The sequence below is a fragment of the Macaca fascicularis genome, chromosome 19, assembly GCF_037993035.2.
Source record: "Macaca fascicularis isolate 582-1 chromosome 19, T2T-MFA8v1.1".
In the NCBI taxonomy this organism is placed as follows: Eukaryota; Metazoa; Chordata; class Mammalia; order Primates; family Cercopithecidae; genus Macaca; species Macaca fascicularis.
In genome coordinates, this window is record NC_088393.1 from 44135472 (window position 1) to 44157909 (window position 22438).

Consider the following 22438-nt stretch of genomic DNA (forward strand, 5'->3'; position numbering starts at 1 on the left):
GCTCATACCTGTAATCCCAGCACTTTGGGAGGCTGGGGCAGGCGGATCATGAGGTCAGAAGATGGAGACCATCCTGGCCAACATGGTGAATCCCCATCTCTACTGAAAAATGCAAAAAATTAGTTGGGTGTGGTGGCGTGCACCTGTAGTTCCAGCTGTTGGGGAGGCTGAAGCAGGGGAATCGCTTGAACCCGGGAGGTGGAGGTTGCAGTGAGCCGAGACTGCACCACTGCACTCTGGCCTGGTGACAGAGCGAGACTCTGTCTCAAAATAATAATAATAATAACAATAATAATAATCTAAGAACTAATAAAAATGGTTATCTAGAGGGCAAAGCGGGAATTGGTGTTTCAGGGACAGGGTAGAATCTGGATTTCCCTAAATATGCTGCTGTTTGATAATTTGTCAGTTTTTATCAACTTGATATAAATGGAAGATGAGGTTTAGTAGCATTATCAATCACTTCTTTCCTTTTTTTCTGGAATATAGATACGTCACAATTTTTAGCTAATTCAGTTTCACCACTTACTTTGTTATGATTGTTGACATATTGTTTACTACTGAGCCAAGAAATGACTTTTAATTACATATACTTAAACTTTTTGTCACTCCTAGAGTTACTACTTGTCTTATTTTTCTGTTTTCTATGTATTTTTAATTTAAATGATACTCTCAAAATTCTTTGTTTAAATAAGGAATCCATCATTGTTATTAGTTTACCTCATTTTGATGCCTGAAGGGATAAAAGGGAAATTCTAAACATCTTCCAAAATTCTAAATTTTAAAGAGGATAAAAAAAAAATTTTTATGTTTTTTTTTTTTTTTTTTTCTGAGATGGAGTTTTGCTCTCATTGCCCAGGCTGGAGTGCAAAGTTGAAATCTTGGCTCACCGCAACGTGCGCCTCCCAGGTTCAAGTGATTCTCCTGCCTCAGCCTCCCAGGTAGCTGGGATTACAGGCATGCACCACCACGCCCAGCTAATTTTGTATTTTTAGTAGAGATGGGGTTTCTCCATGTTAGTCAGGCTGGTCTCAAACTCCCAGCCTCCGGTGATCCGCCCAGCTTGGCCTCCCAAAGTGCTGGGATTACAGGTGTGAGCCACCATGCCCTGCCTAAGTTTTTTTAACTAGTGGACTACAGAATGGTTGGATCAGAACCTAGAAGGTTTTTTGTTTGTTTGTTTATTTGAGACTGAGTCTCACTCTGTTGTCCAGGCTGGAGTGCAGTGGCACAATCTCGGCTTACTGCAACCTCTGCCTCCCAGGTTCAGGTTCAAGCAATTCTCCTGCCTCAGCCTGCTGTGTAGCTGGGATTACAGGTGCACACCACCATGCCCAGCTAATTTTTGTATTTTTAGTAGAGATGGAGTTTTGTCATATTGGTCAGGCTGGTCTTGAATTTCTGACCTCAGGTGATCCACCTGCCTCGGCCTCCTAAAGTGTGGGCATTACAGGCTTGAGCTGCCGTGCCCAGGCTGAACCTAGAAGTTTTGTGTGGGGCCCCAAATGGCAGCATCTGTTGTTCCTTTTAATCTTTTTATCTCTTATGTGTAGGTACATGCCAGCATTCATGAGGCTAAATAACAGAAAGGGTTTGTTGATCTCACTCATGTTAGAGTGTATGGTGAATCTAAATCACATGGGAATCTACATGCAGTTATGTCTAGGAAACATAGTTTTAACTGCCTCAGCCTTTACAGGATGGAAAAGCATGGTGGGAGATTGGAATACATGTTACTTAAGCAGATCCATAACTCTTGCCTTGGTGTGTAACTGCTCCCTACTCAGACTTTAATCCTCTTCTTTTTAGTTCCACTCTTATCCTACCCACTCCCCCTTTTTTTGAGATGAGGTCTTGCTGTTTCCCAGACTAGTCTCAAACTCCTGGCCATTAGCAACCCTTCCAAATAGCTGGGAATACAGGTACAGCCCAGTGCATCTGGTTTTTTAAATTAATAAACTTCATCTTTTAGGCTGGTTTTAGGTTCATGACAAAACTGAGTGGTGTACAGAGCTCATGAAAAAGTACGAAGTATATGAATACCCACTGCCCGAGCACACATACAGCCTTCCCCACTGTCAACATCTTGCACCACAGTGGTGTATTTGTTACCGTCAATGAACCTGCATTACTGTTATTATTATACACATCATTATTACCCAAAGTCCGTAATTTACATTAGGGTCACTCCTGGTGTTGTACATTCCATGGGTTTTGATAAATGTTTAATGACTCAGATCCATTATAGTATGGTACAGAATACTTTCACTGCCCTAAAACTCCCTTGTCTTCCCCCTATTTATTCCTTCCTCTCCCATAAGCTCTGACAACCACTGATATGTTTACTGGTCATGATTTTGCCTTTTCCAGTTTGGAATCATACAGTAGGTGGCCTTTTCCAATGGGCTTCTTTCACTTAGCAACATGCATTTAAGGTTCCTCCATGTCTTCTTATAACTTGATGGCACATGTTTTTATCATTGATGAATATTTCATTGTCTAGATGTACCACAGTTTATCCATTCGCCTAGTAAAGGGCATCTTCCAAGTGTTGGCAATTAGGAATAAAGCTACTGTAAATATCCATGTGCAGGTTTTTGTATGGACATAAGTTTTCAACTCATTGGGGTAAATACCAAGCATGGTTGCTGAATAATATGGTAATAGTATGTCTAATGTTGTAAGAAACTGCTAGACTGTCTTCCAAAGTGGCTATACCATTTTGCAGTCCCACCAGCAATGTGTGAGAGTTCCTATTGCTCTGCAAATTTGTCAGCCTTTGACTTACTAGTTGTAGCAGGGGTTTTTTGTTGTTGTTGATTTTTTTTTTTTTTTTCGGATTTCCTACATAGATGATCATATCACCTGTGAACAAAGACAGTTCTTGTTTCGTTTTTCCTTCCTAATCTGAATAGCTTTTATTTCCTTTTCTTGTTGCATTTGGTAGGACTTCTAGTACAATGTTAAAAAGCAGTAATGCAAGGGAACATCCTTGCCTTGTGCTTGTTTATCCCTACCTTTTGAGTGCCTGGATTCTCCAATTCTTGAGCCTTTCCAGTGATTTTTGGCCAAATCACTTTGTTGCTTATTGTCATTTGCATCTTCATGATACTTTATAGCTTTGCTATTCTGTTTATGGTTCTCTAAATGCTTCTCATCTTGCAGTATTATGTTAAAATCTCTTGTTCACCTTTTTTACACTCATGTCTCCTTTTTCTTATGGATTTAACCCTTTATTCTTTCACTATCATTTTAATGGAATTTTAGGAAGGAGGAAAAATACATGCATTCAAGCCAATGTGTTTAATCACAAATGTTAATTTTGCTCTTTAGCCGTTTGACTCCCTGTCAGTCATTTTTGTGTTCACCCTTTCATTTTAATTATTCTATTCGTTTTGCTGATTTCTGCACTGTTTTTGGACACTTTACAAATCAATCAAAGCTACTTGGACCTACAGATACCAGTTTTTGTCTCCATATGTTTGATGTAGTAGTTAACTTCTCAAACCTTAGGAAGTAGGAACATTTACTCTTAGCTTTCTTTCATATTGGTTGACTAGGCCAACATCAAAGATTAAACCCCACATTAGCCAATTTCTGATATGTTATTAACAGTATAGTGGTAGAATAATTCACAAGTAATAATTTCTGGTCCTCCATTTTAGAAGTTTGGGAAGTTGATGAACAGATCAAGAAGCAACAGGAAACACTTGTGAGGAAAGTCACATCCATCTCCAAGAAAATTCTGATAAAGGAAAAAGTCATTGAATGTAAAAAAGTTGCGAAAATATTTCCTCTGAGTTCAGACATTGTTACTTCAAGACAAAGCTTCTATGACCATGACTTACTTGATAAGGGTTTGGAGCATAATTTAGACTTACTTAGATATGAGAAAGGCTGTATAAGAGAGAAACAGAATGGATGTAATGAGTTTGGGAAACCATTTTACCATTGTGCATCCTATGTTGTAACCCCCTTTAAGTGTAATCAGTGTGGACAAGACTTCAGTCATAAATTTGACCTCATTAGACATGAGCGAATTCATGCTGGAGAGAAACCTTACAAATGTAAAGAATGTGGAAAAGCCTTCAGTAGGAAGGAAAATCTTATTACACATCAGAAAATTCATACTGGGGAAAAACCGTATAAGTGTAATGAATGTGGAAAAGCTTTCATTCAGATGTCAAACCTTATTAGACACCAGAGAATTCATACTGGGGAGAAACCTTATGCATGTAAGGATTGTTGGAAAGCCTTCAGTCAGAAATCAAATCTCATTGAACATGAGCGAATTCACACTGGAGAGAAACCCTATGAATGTAAGGAATGTGGGAAATCCTTCAGCCAGAAGCAAAATCTTATCGAGCATGAGAAAATTCATACTGGGGAGAAACCGTATGCATGTAATGAATGTGGTAGAGCTTTTTCTCGAATGTCATCTGTTACGCTACATATGAGAAGTCACACGGGGGAGAAACCCTATAAATGTAATAAATGTGGAAAAGCTTTCTCTCAATGCTCAGTATTTATTATACATATGAGAAGTCACACTGGTGAGAAACCCTATGTATGTAGCGAATGTGGGAAAGCCTTCTCTCAAAGTTCATCCCTTACCGTACATATGCGAAATCATACAGCTGAGAAACCCTATGAATGTAAGGAATGTGGAAAAGCCTTCAGCAGGAAAGAAAATCTCATTACACATCAGAAAATTCACACTGGAGAGAAACCTTATGAATGCAGTGAATGTGGGAAAGCCTTTATTCAGATGTCAAACCTCATTCGACACCAGAGAATTCATACGGGTGAGAAACCCTATGCATGTACAGTCTGTGGAAAAGCCTTTAGTCAGAAATCAAACCTCACTGAACATGAGAAAATTCATACTGGAGAGAAACCTTATCATTGTAATCAATGTGGGAAAGCTTTCAGTCAGAGACAAAATCTTCTTGAACATGAAAAAATTCATACGGGGGAGAAACCATTCAAATGTAATGAATGTGGTAAAGCCTTCTCTCGAATCTCATCCCTCACTCTTCATGTGAGAAGTCACACAGGGGAGAAACCCTATGAATGTAATAAATGTGGGAAAGCCTTTTCTCAGTGCTCATTACTTATTATACATATGAGAAGTCATACTGGTGAGAAACCCTTTGAATGTAATGAATGTGGGAAAGCATTCTCTCAAAGAGCATCCCTTTCTATACATAAGAGAGGTCATACAGGTGAGAGACACCGAGTATATTAAATGGAAGAAGCCCTCTTAAATTCAACCCATGTTTTACTTAAAATATCTTGGCATAAGCTCAAAAAACCAGGATCTTTATGGAAAAATTTTAATACTTTGTTAAAAGATGTAAGACTGGAATAAATGGAGAGAAATACCATATACATAGATGGAAAAACCCGGTATTATAAAAACCTCCAATTCTAAAAATCTATAGACTGAGTGCACTTCCAAACAAAATCTACTAAGAATCTAGGATCTTTCAAAAATGATTACAAAATTCATGTGAAGTAGAAGTGTATGGATTGCTGAGACAATTTTGAAACGAACAGAGGAAACACCCTCACTGTATAATATAAAGTTATAGTCATTTAAAAATGTGTGGTATTAGTACATTAGTAGGTAAATAAGCAGATTTTAAAGAATAGAATATCCAGAAGCAGACTCATGAATATATGTGAACTTGGGGTATGTTAGACCTGACATCATGAATTAGTAGGGAAATGATGACCTAGTCAATAAAATTGCTGATATTTGACTCCCCGTATTAGAGGAACTAAAATTACAACATTATGACATATTAAAAAATAAATATTCTTTTTTTTTTTTTTTGAGACAAAGGTCTCACTCTGTCGCCCAGGCTGGAGTACAGTGGTGCAATCTCAGCTCACTGCAGCCTTTCTGCCTCCTGGGTTCCTTTTTTTTTTTTTGTATTTTTAGTAGAGATGGGATTTCACCATGTTGGCCAGGCTAGTCTTGAACTCCTGACCTCAAGAGATCTGCCCTCTTTGGCGTCCCAAAGTGCTGGGGTTTAGAGGCTTGAGCCACTGTGCCTGTCCAAAAGATTAATATTCTAAAGGATTTAAATACTGGAATCTGAAAAGCCAAACTGAAACCATTGGAAGAAAATAGAGGTTATTGTCTATGACGTTGAGGCCAGGGAGCCTTTTTTAAAAAAAAAAAAAAAAAAGGACTCTGTAATTCCACTTCTAGGTATACATCCTATAGAAACTCACAAATAATGCATAAGAAATATTTATATGATATATGTACATATGTATAACCAGATGCAGTGGCACATGCCTATAATCCCAGCTACTTTGGAGGCTGATATGAGAAGATAACTTGAGCTCAGGAGTTCAAGACCAGCCTGGGAAACATAGCAAGACCCAATCTCTTAAAAAAAAGAAATATATAGACATATATCTGCCTTGAAAATAACCTATTCGTCATTGGGGTAATGATGAATAAAATATGATATATTCAAATGATAGAATAGTATACAGCACTTAAAACAGTGACCCAGATCCGTATTGTATAACATGGATAGTTAAAACAATGTTGAGTAAAAAAATCAAAATACAAATGAAACATTGTATAATAATATTTATGTAAATTGGAATGAAATCATTTATAAAGAACAACTGTTTCTATTATTGAAAAGTGTATGTTAAACTATTTAAAATAGAATAGAAGGATACATACCCAATTATTGATAGCATTGTCTCTGGAGATTGAATTTGAGGCTGTTGATTAAAAGGAGACTTGAGCTTTGCTTGTAATTTTTATGCCTTAAAAAAAGACTGGTAGCATATAAAATAAATCTTAAAAGCTAATGATACACAATGATAATATGAATGTTTACTTGTAACAGTGTTTTTCTAGTTCTTTCTCAGAATAGGCCAAGGGAAGCCTGTGCCCATAGAAGGAAATGTTATAATGGATTCATATGCCCTATCAGATGCTCAACTATTTTATGAAAAATATCTCTAGAAAATTAGCAATTAGAATATTCCTGTTTATTATATAATGTGAAATTAGCACATTTTAGCAACTTGATGATGCTGTTTTTCTATATTTTAACATTTCTGAAATTGGACTCCTTTCAACTGATGATATCTTAGATTCAAGTAAATAATTATTAAAACTGAAAATCAGATGGCAGTATAACAAATGAAATGTGTTTTTATTTACTAGCTCAGGGCATCATGTCTACTACTCATGGTGCCTGTCCTCTCAGTGTAGCCAGTATTACTAGACAGCAAATTTATTAGGTTCATAGCTAACTGATTACTGATATATTTAGTCATTGTGGAGAGATTAAGATTTTTCCTGAGAAAGTGACTTTGCAATATTTGTTTTCTTGCCCTGTAATTTTCCATACAACCAGCATAGGCATTAATATCATTGTTAATTATAACAATATTTTGAAATGAGAAATCTTTATTTCCTGAGGTGGCCATAAGCAATTGTGTAAAAGTGTGTTGGTCTTAACCTAGAGACCATTTTATTCTTTTTACAACTCTTGACTTACACAGCCCATCCAGTTTTGGTTGGAAATGGTGGTGAACTCAGATCCTGAACACTAATAATAGAGTTCCTCTTGAAGGGTCTCATTCTTTGTAACAGTACATGAACCAACCCTTACAGAGGTGATGTTTTTATTATGCCATCTCTACAGTATTATTTGATATACAATACAGAAAGCTGCTAATGCCTTTTTAAAAAGGAGATAGGGCCAGACGCAGTAGCTCAAGCCTGTAAACCCAGCCCTTTGGGAGGCCGAGGTGGGTGGATCACCTGAGGTCAGGAATTCAAGACCAGCCTGGCCAACAGGATGAAACCTCAACTCTATTAAAAATACAAAAATTAGCCAGACATGGTGGCGGGTGCCTGTGATCCCACCTACTCAGGAGACTGAGGCAGGAGAATCACTTGAACACGGGAGGCAGAGGTTGCAGTAAGCCAAGATCGTGCCACTGCACTCCAGCCTGGATGACAAGAGTAAGACCCTTCCTCAAAAAAATAAAAAATAAAAATAAAAAGGAGATAGGTTGGGTGTGGTGGCTCATGCCTGTAATCCCAGCACTTTGGGAGGCCTAGGCAGGCAGATTACCTGAGGTCAGGAGTTCGAGACCAGCCTGGCCAATATGGTGAAACCGCACCTCTACTAAAGATACAAAAATTAGCCAGGCGTGGTGGTGCGTGCCTGTAATCCCAGCTACTCAGGAGGCTGAGGCAGGAGAATCACTTGAACCTAGTGGGGTGGAGGTTGCAGTGAGCCAAGATCACGCCAGTGCACTTCAGCCTGGGCAACACAGCAAGACTCTACCTCAAAAGAATAAAAATAATAAAAAGGAGATAAAAATAGGAGGTGTTTATGAAAAGGGATCTTTAGCTTTTATGATTGAACATGAACTACATTTGTTTGAAGTTAATTTCCCAAAAGTAAATCTCAAACTAAAGTTGTGAAGTACAACCATGACTATCAGTTTTGATTGTTATTAGGTATTTTTGAAGACCGATGGTGACTTAACAGCAGGGACTGACTTTAGTGAAAACAATTACAACTTACTAAAACTGAAATATCTAAATGAGTATTATCATTTCATAGTCCCTTCTTCAGTAAGTTTTATACTAAATCCAGTTTTGCCAGCATACCCAATATTTATGTGTAAACTGTTTTTTAGTTTTTTTTTTTTTGAGACAAAGTCTTGCTCTGTCACCCAGGCTGGAGAGCAGTGGTGTGATCTCGGCTCACTGCAACCTCTGCCTCCTGGGTTCAAGTGATTCTCCTGCCTTAGCCTTCTGAGCAGCTGGGACCACAGGCACGCGCCACCATGCCTATTTTTTTTTTTTTTTTTTTTTTTGTATTTTTAATGGAACTGGGGTTTCACCACGTTGGCCAGGCTGGTCTCGAACTCCTGACCTCAGGTGATCCGCCCACCTCCGCCTCCCAAAGTGCTGGGATTGCAGGCGTTGAGCCACTGCGCCAGCCTGTAAACTTTTTTTTTTTTGGAGAGGGAGTCTCCCTCTGTCGCCCAGGCTGGATTGCAGTGGCATGATCTTGGCTCACTGCAGCCTCCACCTCCTGGGCTCAATTCTCCTGCCTCAGTCTCCTGAATAGCTGGGACTATAGGCACCCGCCCAGCTAATTTTTGTATTTTAGTAGAGACAGGGTTTCATTATGTAGGTCAAGCTGGTCTGTGAGCCACCATCCCCAGCCTGTAAACCTTTTTTCAAAAAATAGTTTTCACATTTCATGTATCCACACAAGTAACCCTGTATAAGTATTTGTGAGACTTTTTTTTTTTTTTGTCTAAACAGTTGTTTTTCTTTGTGAGTTTTCTTTTTAATTTTTGTTTTTGTTTTGGCCTGTACTTTATATGCCTTAAATCCTCTGCCCCTTTCTTTACATAGCTTTGGAGTCAACAGAGAAATGTAAAATTCCACTTAAGGCCCATAAGGACAACCTTAGATTTCTCTTTTGGCCTCTCTCACCCCAGTAAGACTGGCTGAGCCTATCAGGTGAGGTAAAGTGCCTCAGAATAGGTCTAAAAGGGTGTTTTACTGACCTTGTGTCAGCAAGCAGATGATCTGGTCTTTGTAAATTCATTTTTTCCTTCTGTCCTAAGGGGTAGAAATAATAAGATAGATATAAGTGACTGAGATAAACTTTGAAAAAAAAATCATTAATTAAATCATGGTGAATTCTTCTTTACCTGAACACACTTGAGTTACTGCCTAGAGAGTTTCCATTCTAGAGTTCAGACTTCGTAAGAGGTCCAGTTCCTGTGAATGGCCTCAAAACACACAGAATAAAATATACTAATAGTGGCTTGGATTAGACACAGCAGTAGAAATTGGTAGATTTCAGATACATTTTGGAGGTGATTCAACATAATGAGTTCATAGGAAAGATGAGGAGTAAAGAGATAAAGGATAACTCCTATGTTTTAATGGAAAGAAACTGGCTGGACGGTGGACCATTTGATAAAAATGCAGCAGGTTGGGGAGAAATATTTTAGGGTAGATGTTGGGGGTGGAATCAAGATGTGTGATGGACTTTCTTTTCAGCTGTTTCCCAGAAGCAGGCTTTGAGATGAGGATTCCTATGCAAGTGATTTATTAAGGAAGTGCTTTCAGTAAGAGGGGTAAGAGAATGGAGGAAGCAGAATAAGAAAGAGAAGTAAGTCAAGGGTATGATCGCAGGCACAGTCCTGCCACGGATGATTTCATCCTGATCCCTGTGGGAACTCGAGTGTAAGCTATACCTCAGACTTTTCAAGATTCCACCTTCAGGACTGAGGCACTTGTGCTGCCAACTTCTGAGAATCTTGGCTGCTGACAACTCACAGCTAAATTCCTCTAAGGAATTGCTGTTGGATGAAAGGAGCTGCCTTATGCAAGGTTACACTGTCTCCCTGCAGGCAGCTTGGTCCACATTGCCTCAGTTTAGAGCAACTCTGAAGAGCAGTCACAGCTCTAGAGCTCCCCAGGGAACAAATTTCAACTACATCAGTTTAATTTCTCTTTCCATCCAATTCTTCTTTATTCATTTCCTTACTGCTGATGTTCCCAAGAGATCTCCCCAATAAACCCTACCATAGATTTCCATCTCAGATTCTTTTCCTGGGAAACTGACTTAAAACAGTAGGCATTTTGCAACAGTAGTCCTCAAATTGAAATTTAAAAAAAATTTTTTTTTTTTTTGAGACAGGGTCTTACTCTGCTGCCCAGGCTGGAGTATGTGATGCAATCTTGGCTCACTGAAACCTCTGCCTCCCAGGCGCAAGCAATTCTCATGCCTCAGCCTTCTGAGTAGCTGGGATTACAGGTGTGCACCACCATGCTCAGATACATTTTTGTATTTTTAGTAGAGATTGGGTTTCACTATGTTGGCTAGGCTGGTCTTGAACTCCTGGCCTCAAATGATCTGCCCACCTCGGTCTCCCAAAGTGCTGGGATTACAGGTGTGAGCCACAGCACTCAACCAAAAACCATTTTTGATTCATTTGAAACTAATAAACTCATTACATGTTAATATAAATAATAAATTTTTAGGAAATTATGAAAAATAATTATTTCCAAAACAAAAAAAAATAGCGTCATTGTTACACAATTTTCAAATACTTTAAATAAAAGCAGACAGCTGGGTTCTCATATCTGCTTCTACATTTAGTCACATGTAGACTGGGAAACATTCTATACTCATGAGCAAATGAGATCAAAAGAAGGAAAAATATGGAAATAGTTTCAATCTCAAGGCTCCCTAGTGATTTCCAGACTGTTCTTTTTTTTTTTTTTTAAATGGAGTCTTGCTCTGTCGTTCAGGCTGGAGTGTAGTGGTGCGATCTCGGCTCACTGCAGTCTCCGCCTCCCAGGTTAAGGGATTCTCCCTGCCTCAGCCTCCCAAGTAGCTGAGATTACAGGCACCTGCCACCATGCCTGGCTAACTTTTGTATTTTTAGTAAAGATGGAATTTTGCCGTGTTGGCCAGGCTGGTCTTGAGCTCCTGACCTCAGGTGATCCATCTTGGCCTCCCAAAGTGCTGGGATTACAGGCATAAGCCACCATGCCTGGCCCCAGACTGTTCTTTAACTGCTGTTTTGACATTTGGCGTGGTTTCTTCAAAAACTTGATGTCATGGGCTAAAGAGGTGTATAGACAGGAGGCCAAGGAGAAGCATTGGCATGCTGTCCGTAAGTGGTCTCAGATGGAGGACTTGCGAAAAAAGGAAGATGGATAAGGAAAATGTTAAATATGTGGGTAAATAGAAACAAATATTGGCAGTGGAAAAGAAGAGCAAAATTGACTTACAAGGTTTTCAAATGCTGTGAAAATACTGGAAAATAATGGTATATAATTCAGTGGTTTGGAGTGGGTTTGATTTAAAGTATTTCAAGTCTCTTTACTATTAAATATAAAGCTAATTTTTTAAGACTCAGATTTTGAAGGATTGTAAGAGACCAAAAGATTGCCTTATTGAGTTGAGGAACTTCCCTTCTATTCCTAAATTTTTGACTGTTTTATTGTGATTGAGTGTTGGATTTTTGTCAAATGATTTTTCTGCATCTATAGACATGATTATATGATTTTTCTTCTTTAGCCTCTTGATGTTATGAATGACATTAATAGATTTTCAAACATTGAATCAATCTTGCATTTCTGGGATAAATCCCACTTGATTGTGGTGTATAATTCTTTTTATATATTACTGGATTTGATTTGCTAATATTGAGTATTTTTGCATCTATATTCATGAGAGATGTTGTTCTGTAGTTTTCTTTTCTTGTAATATGTTTCTCCTGGTTTTGGTATTAGGATAATGCTGGCCTCATAGACTGAGTTAGGAAATACTTCCTTTTTCTAGAAGACAGTGTAGAGAATTGATAAAATTTCTTTCTTATATGTTTGGGAGCATTAATCAGTAAACCCTTCTGGGCCTGATGCTTTCTATTTTGGAAGGTTAATAGTTATTGATTCCATTTATTTAATAGATACAGGCCTGTTTGGATTGTCTATTCTTGGTGAGTTTTGACAGATTGTGTCTTTCAAGGAATTATTCTGTTTCATATAGATTATCAAATTTATTGTCATAATATGCTTTATACTCTTATTCTTGTTCATAATATTCTTTTTTTTTGTTTTTTCTTTTCTTTTCTTTTTTTTTTTTTTTTTTTTGAGACAGGGTCTCTCTTTCACCCAGGCTGAAGTGCAGTGGCACAATCTTGGCTCACTGCAAACCTCCACCTCCCGGCAATTCTTTTGTGCCTCAGCCTCCTCGAAAGTGCTGGGATTGCAGGCGTGAGCTACCACGCCCAGCCAGGTGGAGTCTTTAGATTTTCCTAGATACAGGATTATATCATCAACAAAAAGGCACAGTTTGACTTGCTATTTTCCAATTTGGATACCTTTTATTTCTTTCCCTTGCCTGATTGGTCTGGCTGGAATTTCCAGTACTATGTTGAATAGGAGTGGTGAAAGTGGGCATTGTTCCAATTCTTAGTGGAAATGCTTTCAGCTTTTCCCTATTCACTATGGTGTCAGCTGTGGGTTTGTTATATATAACCTTTATTATTCTGAGGTATATACCTTCTGTGCCTAGCTTGTTGAAGTTTTTATTGTGAAAGCATGTTGAATTTTATCAGATGCTTTTTCTGCATCTATTGAGATGATCATATGGTTTTTGTCCTTTATTCCGATGTGATGTATCATGTTAACTGATTTGCATACATTGACCCATCTTTGCATCCATGGTATAAATCTCACTTGATTGTGGTGTATTATCATTTTGCTGTGCTATTGGATTTGGTTTGTTAGTGCTTTGTTGAGGATTTTTGCATCTACTTTTGGTCAGATATCAGCCTTTAGTTTTCTTTTGATGTTGTGTCCTTCCCTGGTTTTGGTAACAGGATGATCCTGGCCTTGTAGAATGAGTTGGGGAGAATTCTCTCCTCTATGATTTTTTGGAATAGTTTCAGGAGAATTGGTATTAGTTCTTCTTCGTATGGTGTAATTTGGCTGTGATTCCAATTGGCCCTGGACTTTTCTTGGTTGGGAGACTTTTTATTACTGATTTAATCTCACTACTTCCTAGTGGTCTGTTCAGATTTTTTATTTCCTCCTCATTCAGTGTTGGTAAGTTTTATGTTTTCAGGAATATATCTGTTTTCCCTAGGTTTTCTAGTTGGTCAGTATAGTGTTGCTTATAAGTCTGTGACGCTCTTTTGTATTTCTGTAGTATCAGTTGTAATGTCTCCTTCTTCATTTCTAATTTTGCTTATTTGGATCTTCTCTCTTGGTTAGTCTACCTAGTGGTTTACCAATTTGGGTTATCTTTTTGAATAACCAACTTTTCATTTTGTAGATCCTTCATAATGTTTTAGTCTCCATTTCATTTAATTCTGCTCTGATCTTATATTATTTCTTTTCTTTTGGCTTGTTCTTGTTTTCTAGTTCTTTGAGGTACATTGTTAGATTGTTAATTTGTAATTGTTCTACTTTTTTTTTTTTTTTTTTTGAGACAGTCTCCTCACTCTGTTGCCCAGGCTAGAGTGCAGTGGTGCAATCTCGGCTCACCATAACCTCTGCCTCCCGGGTTCAAGCGGTTCTCCAGTCTCAGCCTCCCGAGTACCTAGAATTACAGGCACCCACCACCATGCTCGGCTAATTTTTGTATTTTTAGTAGAGATGGAGTTTCACCATGTTAGCCAGGCTGGTCTCGAACTCCCGACCTCAGGTGATCCGCCCACCTCGGCCTCCCAAAGTGTTGGGATTACAGGCATGAGCCACCGTGCCCAGCCAACTTTTTTGATTGCATTCTACATTTATTACTATAAGCTTCCCTCTTAGCACTACTTTTGCCCTATTTCACAGGTTTGGGAATGTTGTGTTTTCATTTTCAGTTATTTCCAGAAACTTTTCTTCAGCCTGGCATGGTGGCTCACCATGTAAAAATACAAAAATTCGCCGAGCGTGGTGTCACTTGCCTGTAATCCCAGCTACTCGGGAGGCTGAGGCAGGAGAATTGCTTGAATCTGGGAGGCGGAGGTTGCAGTGAGCCGAGATCGTGCCATTGCACTCCAGCCTGGGCAACAAGAGTGAAACTCCATCTCAAAAAAAAAAAAAAAAAAAAAAAATTTCAATTTTCATTTTGGTTGTAATCTTTAGTGGTTATTCAGGAGTATGATATTTAATTTCCATTTATTGGTATACTTTCCAAAGTTCCTCTTGGTGTTGATCTCTAGTTTTATTCCATTGTGGTCTAAGATACTTGATAAGATTTCAGCTTTTAAAAACTTGTTGAGACTTGTTTTGTGGCCTACTCAATGGCCTGTTATGGAGATTGTTCCATGTACTGGTGAAAATAATGTGTAGTCTACATCTGTTGGGTGAAAGGTTCTGTGACTATCTGTTAGGTGCATTTGGTCTAAAGTCTAATTTAAATCTAATTTTTAAAAACTGTCTAATTTTTTAAAACTAATGCTGAGAATGGGATGTTGAAGTCCCTCATTATTATTGTATTGCAGTCTCTCTCTTTAGATCTAGTAATATTTGCTTTATGAATCTGGGTACTTCAGTGTTGGCTGCATAGATATTTAGAGTTGTTATGTCCACTGCTGGTTTAATCACTTTACGTTTATATAATGGCCTTCTTTGTCTTTTTTTTTTTTTTTACTCTTTTTGACTTAAAATCTCTTTAATCTGTTAGAAGTATAGCTACTTCTGCTCACTTTTGGTTTCCATTTTCATGAAATATCTTTTTTCATCCTTTTACTTTCAGTCTATATGTGTCATTACCAGTAAGGTGAGTTTCTTTTAAGTAGGATATTTGGGGATCATTTTTGTTTTAAATCCATTCAGCCATTCTCTATTTTTTAAGTGGGGAATTTAATCCATTTATGTTCAAAGTTATTATTATTATTATTATTTTGAGATGAAGTCTCACTCTGTTGCCCAGGCTGGAGTGCAATGGCGCTCACTGCAACCCCTGCCTCCTTGGTTCAAGCTATTCTACCTCAGCCTCCCGAGTAGCTGGGATTACAGGCATGTGCCAGCACACCTGGGTATTTTTGTATTTTAGTAGAGATGGGGTTTTGCCATGTTGGCCAGGCAGGTCTCAAACTCCTGACCTCAGGTGATGCGCCTGCCTCGGCCTCCCAAAGTGCTAGGATTACAGACGTGATCCACCGACCTGGCTCACAGTTGTTATTGACATATGAAGTTTTGTCTCTATCATATTGTTAATTGGTTTGGGTGTTGGGTTTTTTTTGAGACCTCCTGGGGTCAAGCAGTCCTCCCACCTGAGCCCCACAAGTAGCCCCCCATACACCACCATGCCTGGCTAATTTTTTTTATTTTTATAGAGATGGAGTCTCACTGTGTTGCCCAGGCTAGTCTTGAACTCCTGGGCTCTAATGATCTTCCTCTCTCCGGCTCCAAAGTGCTGAGATTACAGATTTAAACCACCATGCCCAGCCTTTTTTGTTGTGTTATGTTTTTTGGGTTTTTTTTTACTTGTTTTCTTATGGTCACTGTGGCTTGGTAGACTTCTGTAGTAGTACCATGTGAGTCCTTTCTCTTTCTTCTTTATGTGTTTACTTTACCAGTGAGTTTTATAGTTTCACTTATTTTCATGATAGTAAATGTTACAGTGTTATTTTTTTTTTGCTTCCAGGTTTAAGACCCCCTTGAGCTTTTCTTTCTTTCTTTCTTTCTTTCTTTTTTCTTTTTTTTCTGTTCTGAGACAGTTTCACTCTGCCACCCAGGCTGGAATGTAGTGGTGCAATCTCCGATCACTGCAACCTCCACCTCCCAGGTTCAAGTGATTCCCATGCCTCAACCTCCCAAGTAGCTGGGATTACAGGCATGCTCCACCACACATGGCTAATTTTTGTATTTTTAGTAGAGACGGGCTTTTACCATGTTGACCAGGCTATTCTCAAACTGCTGACCTCAAGTGATCCACCCGCCTCGATCTCCCATAGTGCTGAGATAACAGGAGTGAGCCACCACACCCAGCCTTCAGCTTTTCTTATAAGGCCAGTCTAGTGGTAACAAATTTCCTTAGCATTTGCTTGTCTAGAAAGGACTATTTCTCCTTCGTTTATGAAGGATAATTTTGCTGGACGTAGCATTCTTGGCTAGTTTTATTTATTTATTTTTTTTTAGCACTTTAAATATATCATCCCATTTTGTTTTGACATGTAAGGTTTCTGCTTAGAAATCCTCTATTAGTCTTATAGATGCTTTTTTTTCTTTTAAGGATTCACTCTTTATCTTTGTTTGACTTGAAACAATGTGAATATAATTGTGCCATGGAGAAAAACTTTTTGCATTTTATCTCCTTGCGTATTGCGAGCCTTCTGTATCTGGATGTCTGAATATCTTGTTAGGCTTCGGAAGTTTTCATCCATAATTTTATTAAATCGGTTTTCATTGCTAAATAATGGTACCACAATCACCTGTTAATGAATAGTTGGGTTGTTTCCAGTTTGGAGGCTATCAAAAATAAGGCTACCATGAACATTTGTGTAAAAATTCTTCGTATAGATGTATGTTTTCATTTCTTTTGGATAAATACCAAGGATTGGATTGGCTAGGTAGTATAGGAAATATGAATTTCATGAAAATTCTTAATTTCAGACCTGTCAATTCAGTCTCAGTAGCTTCATTTTTCTTAGCTTGATAAACAATGGAAATATTAACCCAGTGGCAATTTTATGTACGCACACTGATGAATGTCAGCTGCACTAGGCTTTGGGCAGAGTGCCAAAATAAATGGCAAAGCAAAGCCTCAACAGCTGCTCCAGGGGCATAATTAATGACTGTGTCCTAAAGACATTTCAGTGTTAACATATAACCAGCTGCTGTTTCTCCTGTAACTAAATTTAACAACTGACAGCAACATGAACAGCATTTTATGAGATACTCCCAATACAGTCTCTATTAAATGAGTTTGGTAGAGGGCTATGCTATGACTGGTGCCCTATTTCAGAGTTGTTTTTTAACATTGGCAATACCTTTTCATGTATTAGAAAGGCCCAAGTTGGCCGGGCGCAGTGGCTCACAGCTGTAATCTCAGCACTTTGGGAGGCTGAGGCAGGCAGATCATGAGGTCAAGAGATCGAGACCATCCTAGCCAACATGGTGAAACCCCATCTCTACTAAAAATACAAAAATTAGCTGGGCGTGGTGGTGGGCGCCTGTAGTCCCAGCTACTCAGGAGGGTGAGGCAGAAGAACCGCTTGAACCTGGGAGGTGGAGGTTGCAGTGAGCTGAGATTACGCCACTAGACTCCAGCCTGGCAACAGAGCAAGACTCAGTCTCAAAAAAAAAAAGAAAGACAGAAAGAAAGGCCCAAGTCACATAAACATTTGTTAATTCGCTTCTGAACCTGTGTGAAATAATTACTTTCTTGTTACGTAGTGGACAGTAACTTTGTAAGATCTCCTGGTGTCCAGAACCCAAGCTTGATTTCTGCTGTTTCTGGATATCCTTTAAAGAAACAAGTACTGGAGGCCGAGGATAACCTATTAAGTGTTCTCTGAAATATGAGGTATCTGAGCCTATCTGATCTTTTAAGTCAAAATAATGAGGTGAGCCACGCATAGTGGCTCATGCCTATAATCCCAGCACTTTGGGAAGCCAGGATGGGAAGATTGCTTGAGCCCAGGAGTTCAAGACCAGCCTGGGCAACATAGTGAGACCCTGTGTCTACAAAAAAGTTTTAAAAATTTTGGTGGATGTTTTGACACACACTTGTAGTCCCAGCTGCTTGGGAGGCTGAGATGGGAGGATCCTTGAGCCCGGGAGGTTGGGGCTGCAATGAGCCATGATTACCACTCCAGCCTGGGCAACAGAGTGAGACCTTATCTCTTATAAATAAATAAACAAACAAAATAATGAAATGAAAGTAGATACAAGAGGTGGTGGAGCTTGTAGCAGATGACAACCATGTCCCCTGAGGTAACTGATACCTCCAGTGTTAGAGGTGGAAGAGCATCACCTCTAAATAAAAAAATTACCGGCCGGGCGCGGTGGCTCACGCCTGTAATCCCAGCACTTTGGGAGGCCGAGGCGGGCGGATCACAAGGTCAGGAGATCGAGACTACGGTGAAACCCCGTCTCTACTAAAAATACAAAAAATTAGCCGGGCGCGGTTGTGGGCGCCTGTAGTCCCAGCTACTCGGGAGGCTGAGGCAGGAGAATGGCGTGAACCCGGGAGGCGGAGCTTGCAGTGAGCCGAGATCGCGCCACTGCACTCCAGCCTGGGCGACAGAGCGAGACTCCGTCTCAAAAAAAAAAAAAAAATTACCTCTGCGCTCTCCTAGTTGTGACAATGGTCTTTAGTCTTTGGGGACAAGCAAGTACTATAGGAGGGACTTGTATCTATACAAAGACTTGTACAACTGGGCTTGAAATTTTCATTAAGGATGTAAATGTTATCCTACTTTCTTGGGAATCTTTGATTATTGCTATGGTTTCAATATTTGTCCCGTCCAAAATTCATGTTGAAATTTAGTTGCCATTATAACAGTATTAAGAGGTGGAACCTTTACAAGGTGATTAGCTCGTGAGAGCTCCACACTCATGGGTGTGATTAATGCTGTTATAAAAGGACAAGTTGGACATCCTTTTATCTCTTTGCCTGTCTGCCTTCCATTTGAGGACTACTATGCGTCATAAATCTGGCCAGTGAGATATAAGCAAAAATATTTGGGGGTAATGGGTATTTGAAAGCATTTTCTTCCTTAATAAAAGGGACATAATCAGCTAGCACAGTCGTTTCCCTTAATTTTTGTCAACAGCAGAGACCAGCATTGAGTCCCTGATATAGCAGCATTCCCTTTTGGAACCAGCCAGCCACCTGGTAGAAGGCCAATTACATTAGGTCTGTTCTATCATGGATTAGACAGAGATTCATTCTTATAAGTATAAACAGATATTCTGGATATAGATTTTATTTTCTTGCCCATAATGCTGCTGCCAGCGTCACAACCATGGACTTACAGAATGCTTTCTCCACCATTATGGCATCCCCCCAGTTTTGTGTGTGATCAAGGACTTTTTTTTTTTTTTTTTTCCAGACAGAGTCTTGCTCTGTCACCCAGGCTGGAGTGCAATGACGTGATTTCGACTGACTGCAACCTCTGCCTCCCAGTTCAAGTAATTCTCCTGCCTCAGCCTCCCAAGTAGCTGGAATTACAGGTGCGCGTGGCCACACCAAGCTAATTTTTGTATTTTTAGTAGAGACAGGGTTTCACCACATTGGCCAGGGTGGTCTCGAACTCCTGACCTCCAACTATCTTTGAGTACCTGGCAACATAGCAAACTTCTCCAGCATCACAGTGAGCTACAACCACATCTTCAGTGAGGTTTGAAACTCACCCTTGGGAAAGACCTCCTTCCAAGTATGTTCTCTCTTGGGTACTCTTCCCTCAGCTCTAAAGGGCCTTTCAGAGGTCTCCTCATGCCCCTATAGTTTCTGTCCTATCATTGCTTAATAATTCTTTATATTATAATTCTGTTTAAATTCCTTGGGCCAGGCACAGTGACTCGCGCCTGTAATCCCAATACTTTGGGAAGCCGAGGTAGGTGGATCACCTGAGGTCAGGAGTTTGAGACCAGCCCAGCCAACATGATAAAACTCCGTCTCTACTTAAAATACAAAAGTTAGCTGGGCATGGTGGCACGTGCCTGTCATCCCAGCTACTTGGGAGGCTGAGGCACGAGAATCACTTGAACTTGAGAGGCAGAGATTACAGTGAGCTGAGATAGCACCCCTGTACTCCAGCCTAGGTGACAGAGCAATACTCTGTCTCAAAAAAAAAAAAAAAGAAAAAAAAGAAAATTTCTTTGTAGTTTCTGTTTCCTGACTGTATCCAGACTGATACAAACTGACTACAGAAGCTGGCTGCTGATACAAAACGTTTCTCATCTATTTCTGGCAATAGCCCACCATCATTCATAAAGACCTTCACACAAGCTTTCCATGATACCCAACTCCTTAAAGTCTCATAAGGCAGGACAGTTTGCCATCAAGCAAAAGCATAATGAGTTGTTTCACCACAATGGTCCTGTCTCCATGGCAGATCATGATGTCCACAGTAAAGAATCCCATCTTTCTCTCCAAGACAGGTGTTTTTGCCCTATTAGTGCTTGGAATGGAACACTGGGCATGATGGAGAATCTCAACAACATGAAAATGCATATCTGTTAACAGTGGTGTTGTATTTTCTTGTGGGCTAAATTGAAAACCCAGGAACAAAATAAAAAATTGGTTGTATTTGAAATTATCCCATAAAATATCTAAGATGTCCTACAAAGCATATAACATGGATCAATTATCCAACACTGAAGAATAATATGTATATATGTGTGTCAGCTGTACACCATAATATCCACACATAGTAGAAAGTACACATAGAAAATGTAATTTCATTATTCATATTTATATGAAAGAAAAATACAAATTTATATGAAAGAGTAACATATTAATTTACATGAAAATGTAACATATACCTTATATTAAATATGCATATGGGCCAGGTGCAGTGACTCACGCCTGTAATCCCAGCACTTTGGGAGGCCAAGGCAGGTGGATCACGAGGTCAGTAGATGGAGACCATCCTGGCCACCATGGTGAAACCCCGTCTCTACTAAAAATACAAAAATTAGCCGGGCATGGTGGCAGGTGCCTGTAGTCCCAGCTACTTGGGAGGCACAAGAATCGCTTGAACCCAGTAGGCAGAGGTTGCAGTGAGCCAAGATCGTGCCACTGCACTCCAGCTTGGCAACAGAGTGAGACTCTGTCTCAAAAAAAAAAAAAAAATATATATATATATATATACACACACACACACACACACACACACACGCATATGATTGTTAGAAAAAAGGAGATTCATATGGTCTGAAGTTATCATCCCTCAGGTTACTTACCAATTAAAAAGGGGAAAATAACAATGGAGACATGGCCATTACCACCTTAGCCAAGTGATCAAATTTAGCATTGCTAATAGTGAAATGACCAAATTTCATGTGTCTATTTGTGTGATCTATGTGGTTATCCTGGAGTCATCTATGTAGTATTCTTACTAAATATGTTTAACCTAAATTTTATCATGAGGAAAAACTCGACAAACCCAGAATGTGAGATATTTGGTAGAACAAGTAGACTAGATTCTTAAGAGAAGAATGTAATGCAATAACCTGGATTGTGTCCTGCTTAAAGAAAAATACATACAAGACATTTTGGGGACATTTAAATATGGATGAATTGTGGAATTATTGTTAATTTCCTTGAGTGTGATCATGATGTGGTTAGATATGCATGTGATGTCAGCGTGAGACACTGTGTTGTGTGGTGTGTATGATATTGTGTTTAGTGACATATGTGTGAAACACACTGTTTAGTGATATATGGTAGGAAAACGCCCTTAGAAGATACACTCAGCTGAGCGCAGTGGCTGGGTGTGGTGACATGCACCTGTAGTTCCAGCTACTCTGCACACTGATTGAAGTGAGGTGGAAGGATCGCTTGAACCCAGGAGGCAGAGGTTGCAGTGAGCTGAGATCACACCACTGCACTCCAGCCTGGACAACAGAACCAGACCCTGCCTCAAAAAAAAAAAAAAAAAAAAAAAACATTTGTACGGAAGTATAATGATACTTGAATTTATTTTCAAATGGTAGAGAATCAAAAGTGGCAAATTGTTGACAACTTGTGAATCTAGGGGACAAGCACAAATAAGAGGTTTTTTTGTTATTGTTTTTTTTTTGAGACAGAGGCTTGCTCTGTCACCCAGGCTGGAGTGCAGTGGCAGGATCTCGGCTCACTGCATCCTCCGCCTCCTGGGTTCAAGCAATTCTCCTGCCTCAGCCTCCTGAGTAGGTGGGATCACAGGCACGTGCCACCATGTCCAT

General features: G+C 39.3%; 2 protein-coding genes across 15 annotated transcripts in view; both read left to right on the plus strand.

Annotated features, from left to right (window-relative positions):
• Window positions 1-7171, plus strand: part of LOC102121732 (uncharacterized) — a 101783-nt gene extending 94612 nt beyond the window's left edge. For 11 of the 14 annotated variants that reach the window (XM_074023340.1, XM_074023341.1, XM_074023338.1 and 8 more), the window contains one exon: window positions 3666-7171. In XM_074023340.1, coding sequence (XP_073879441.1) covers window positions 3666-5248 — 1583 coding nt within the window. In that variant the 3' untranslated portion in view covers window positions 5249-7171. The remainder of the gene's footprint in view (window positions 1-3665) is intronic. The other 3 variants (XM_074023342.1, XM_005589010.4, XM_074023345.1) reach the window with 1 other exon arrangement.
• LOC102121091 (uncharacterized) overlaps window positions 1-22438 on the plus strand; it is a 65450-nt gene that overhangs the window by 8729 nt on the left and 34283 nt on the right. The gene's annotated exons all lie outside the window — the stretch shown is intronic.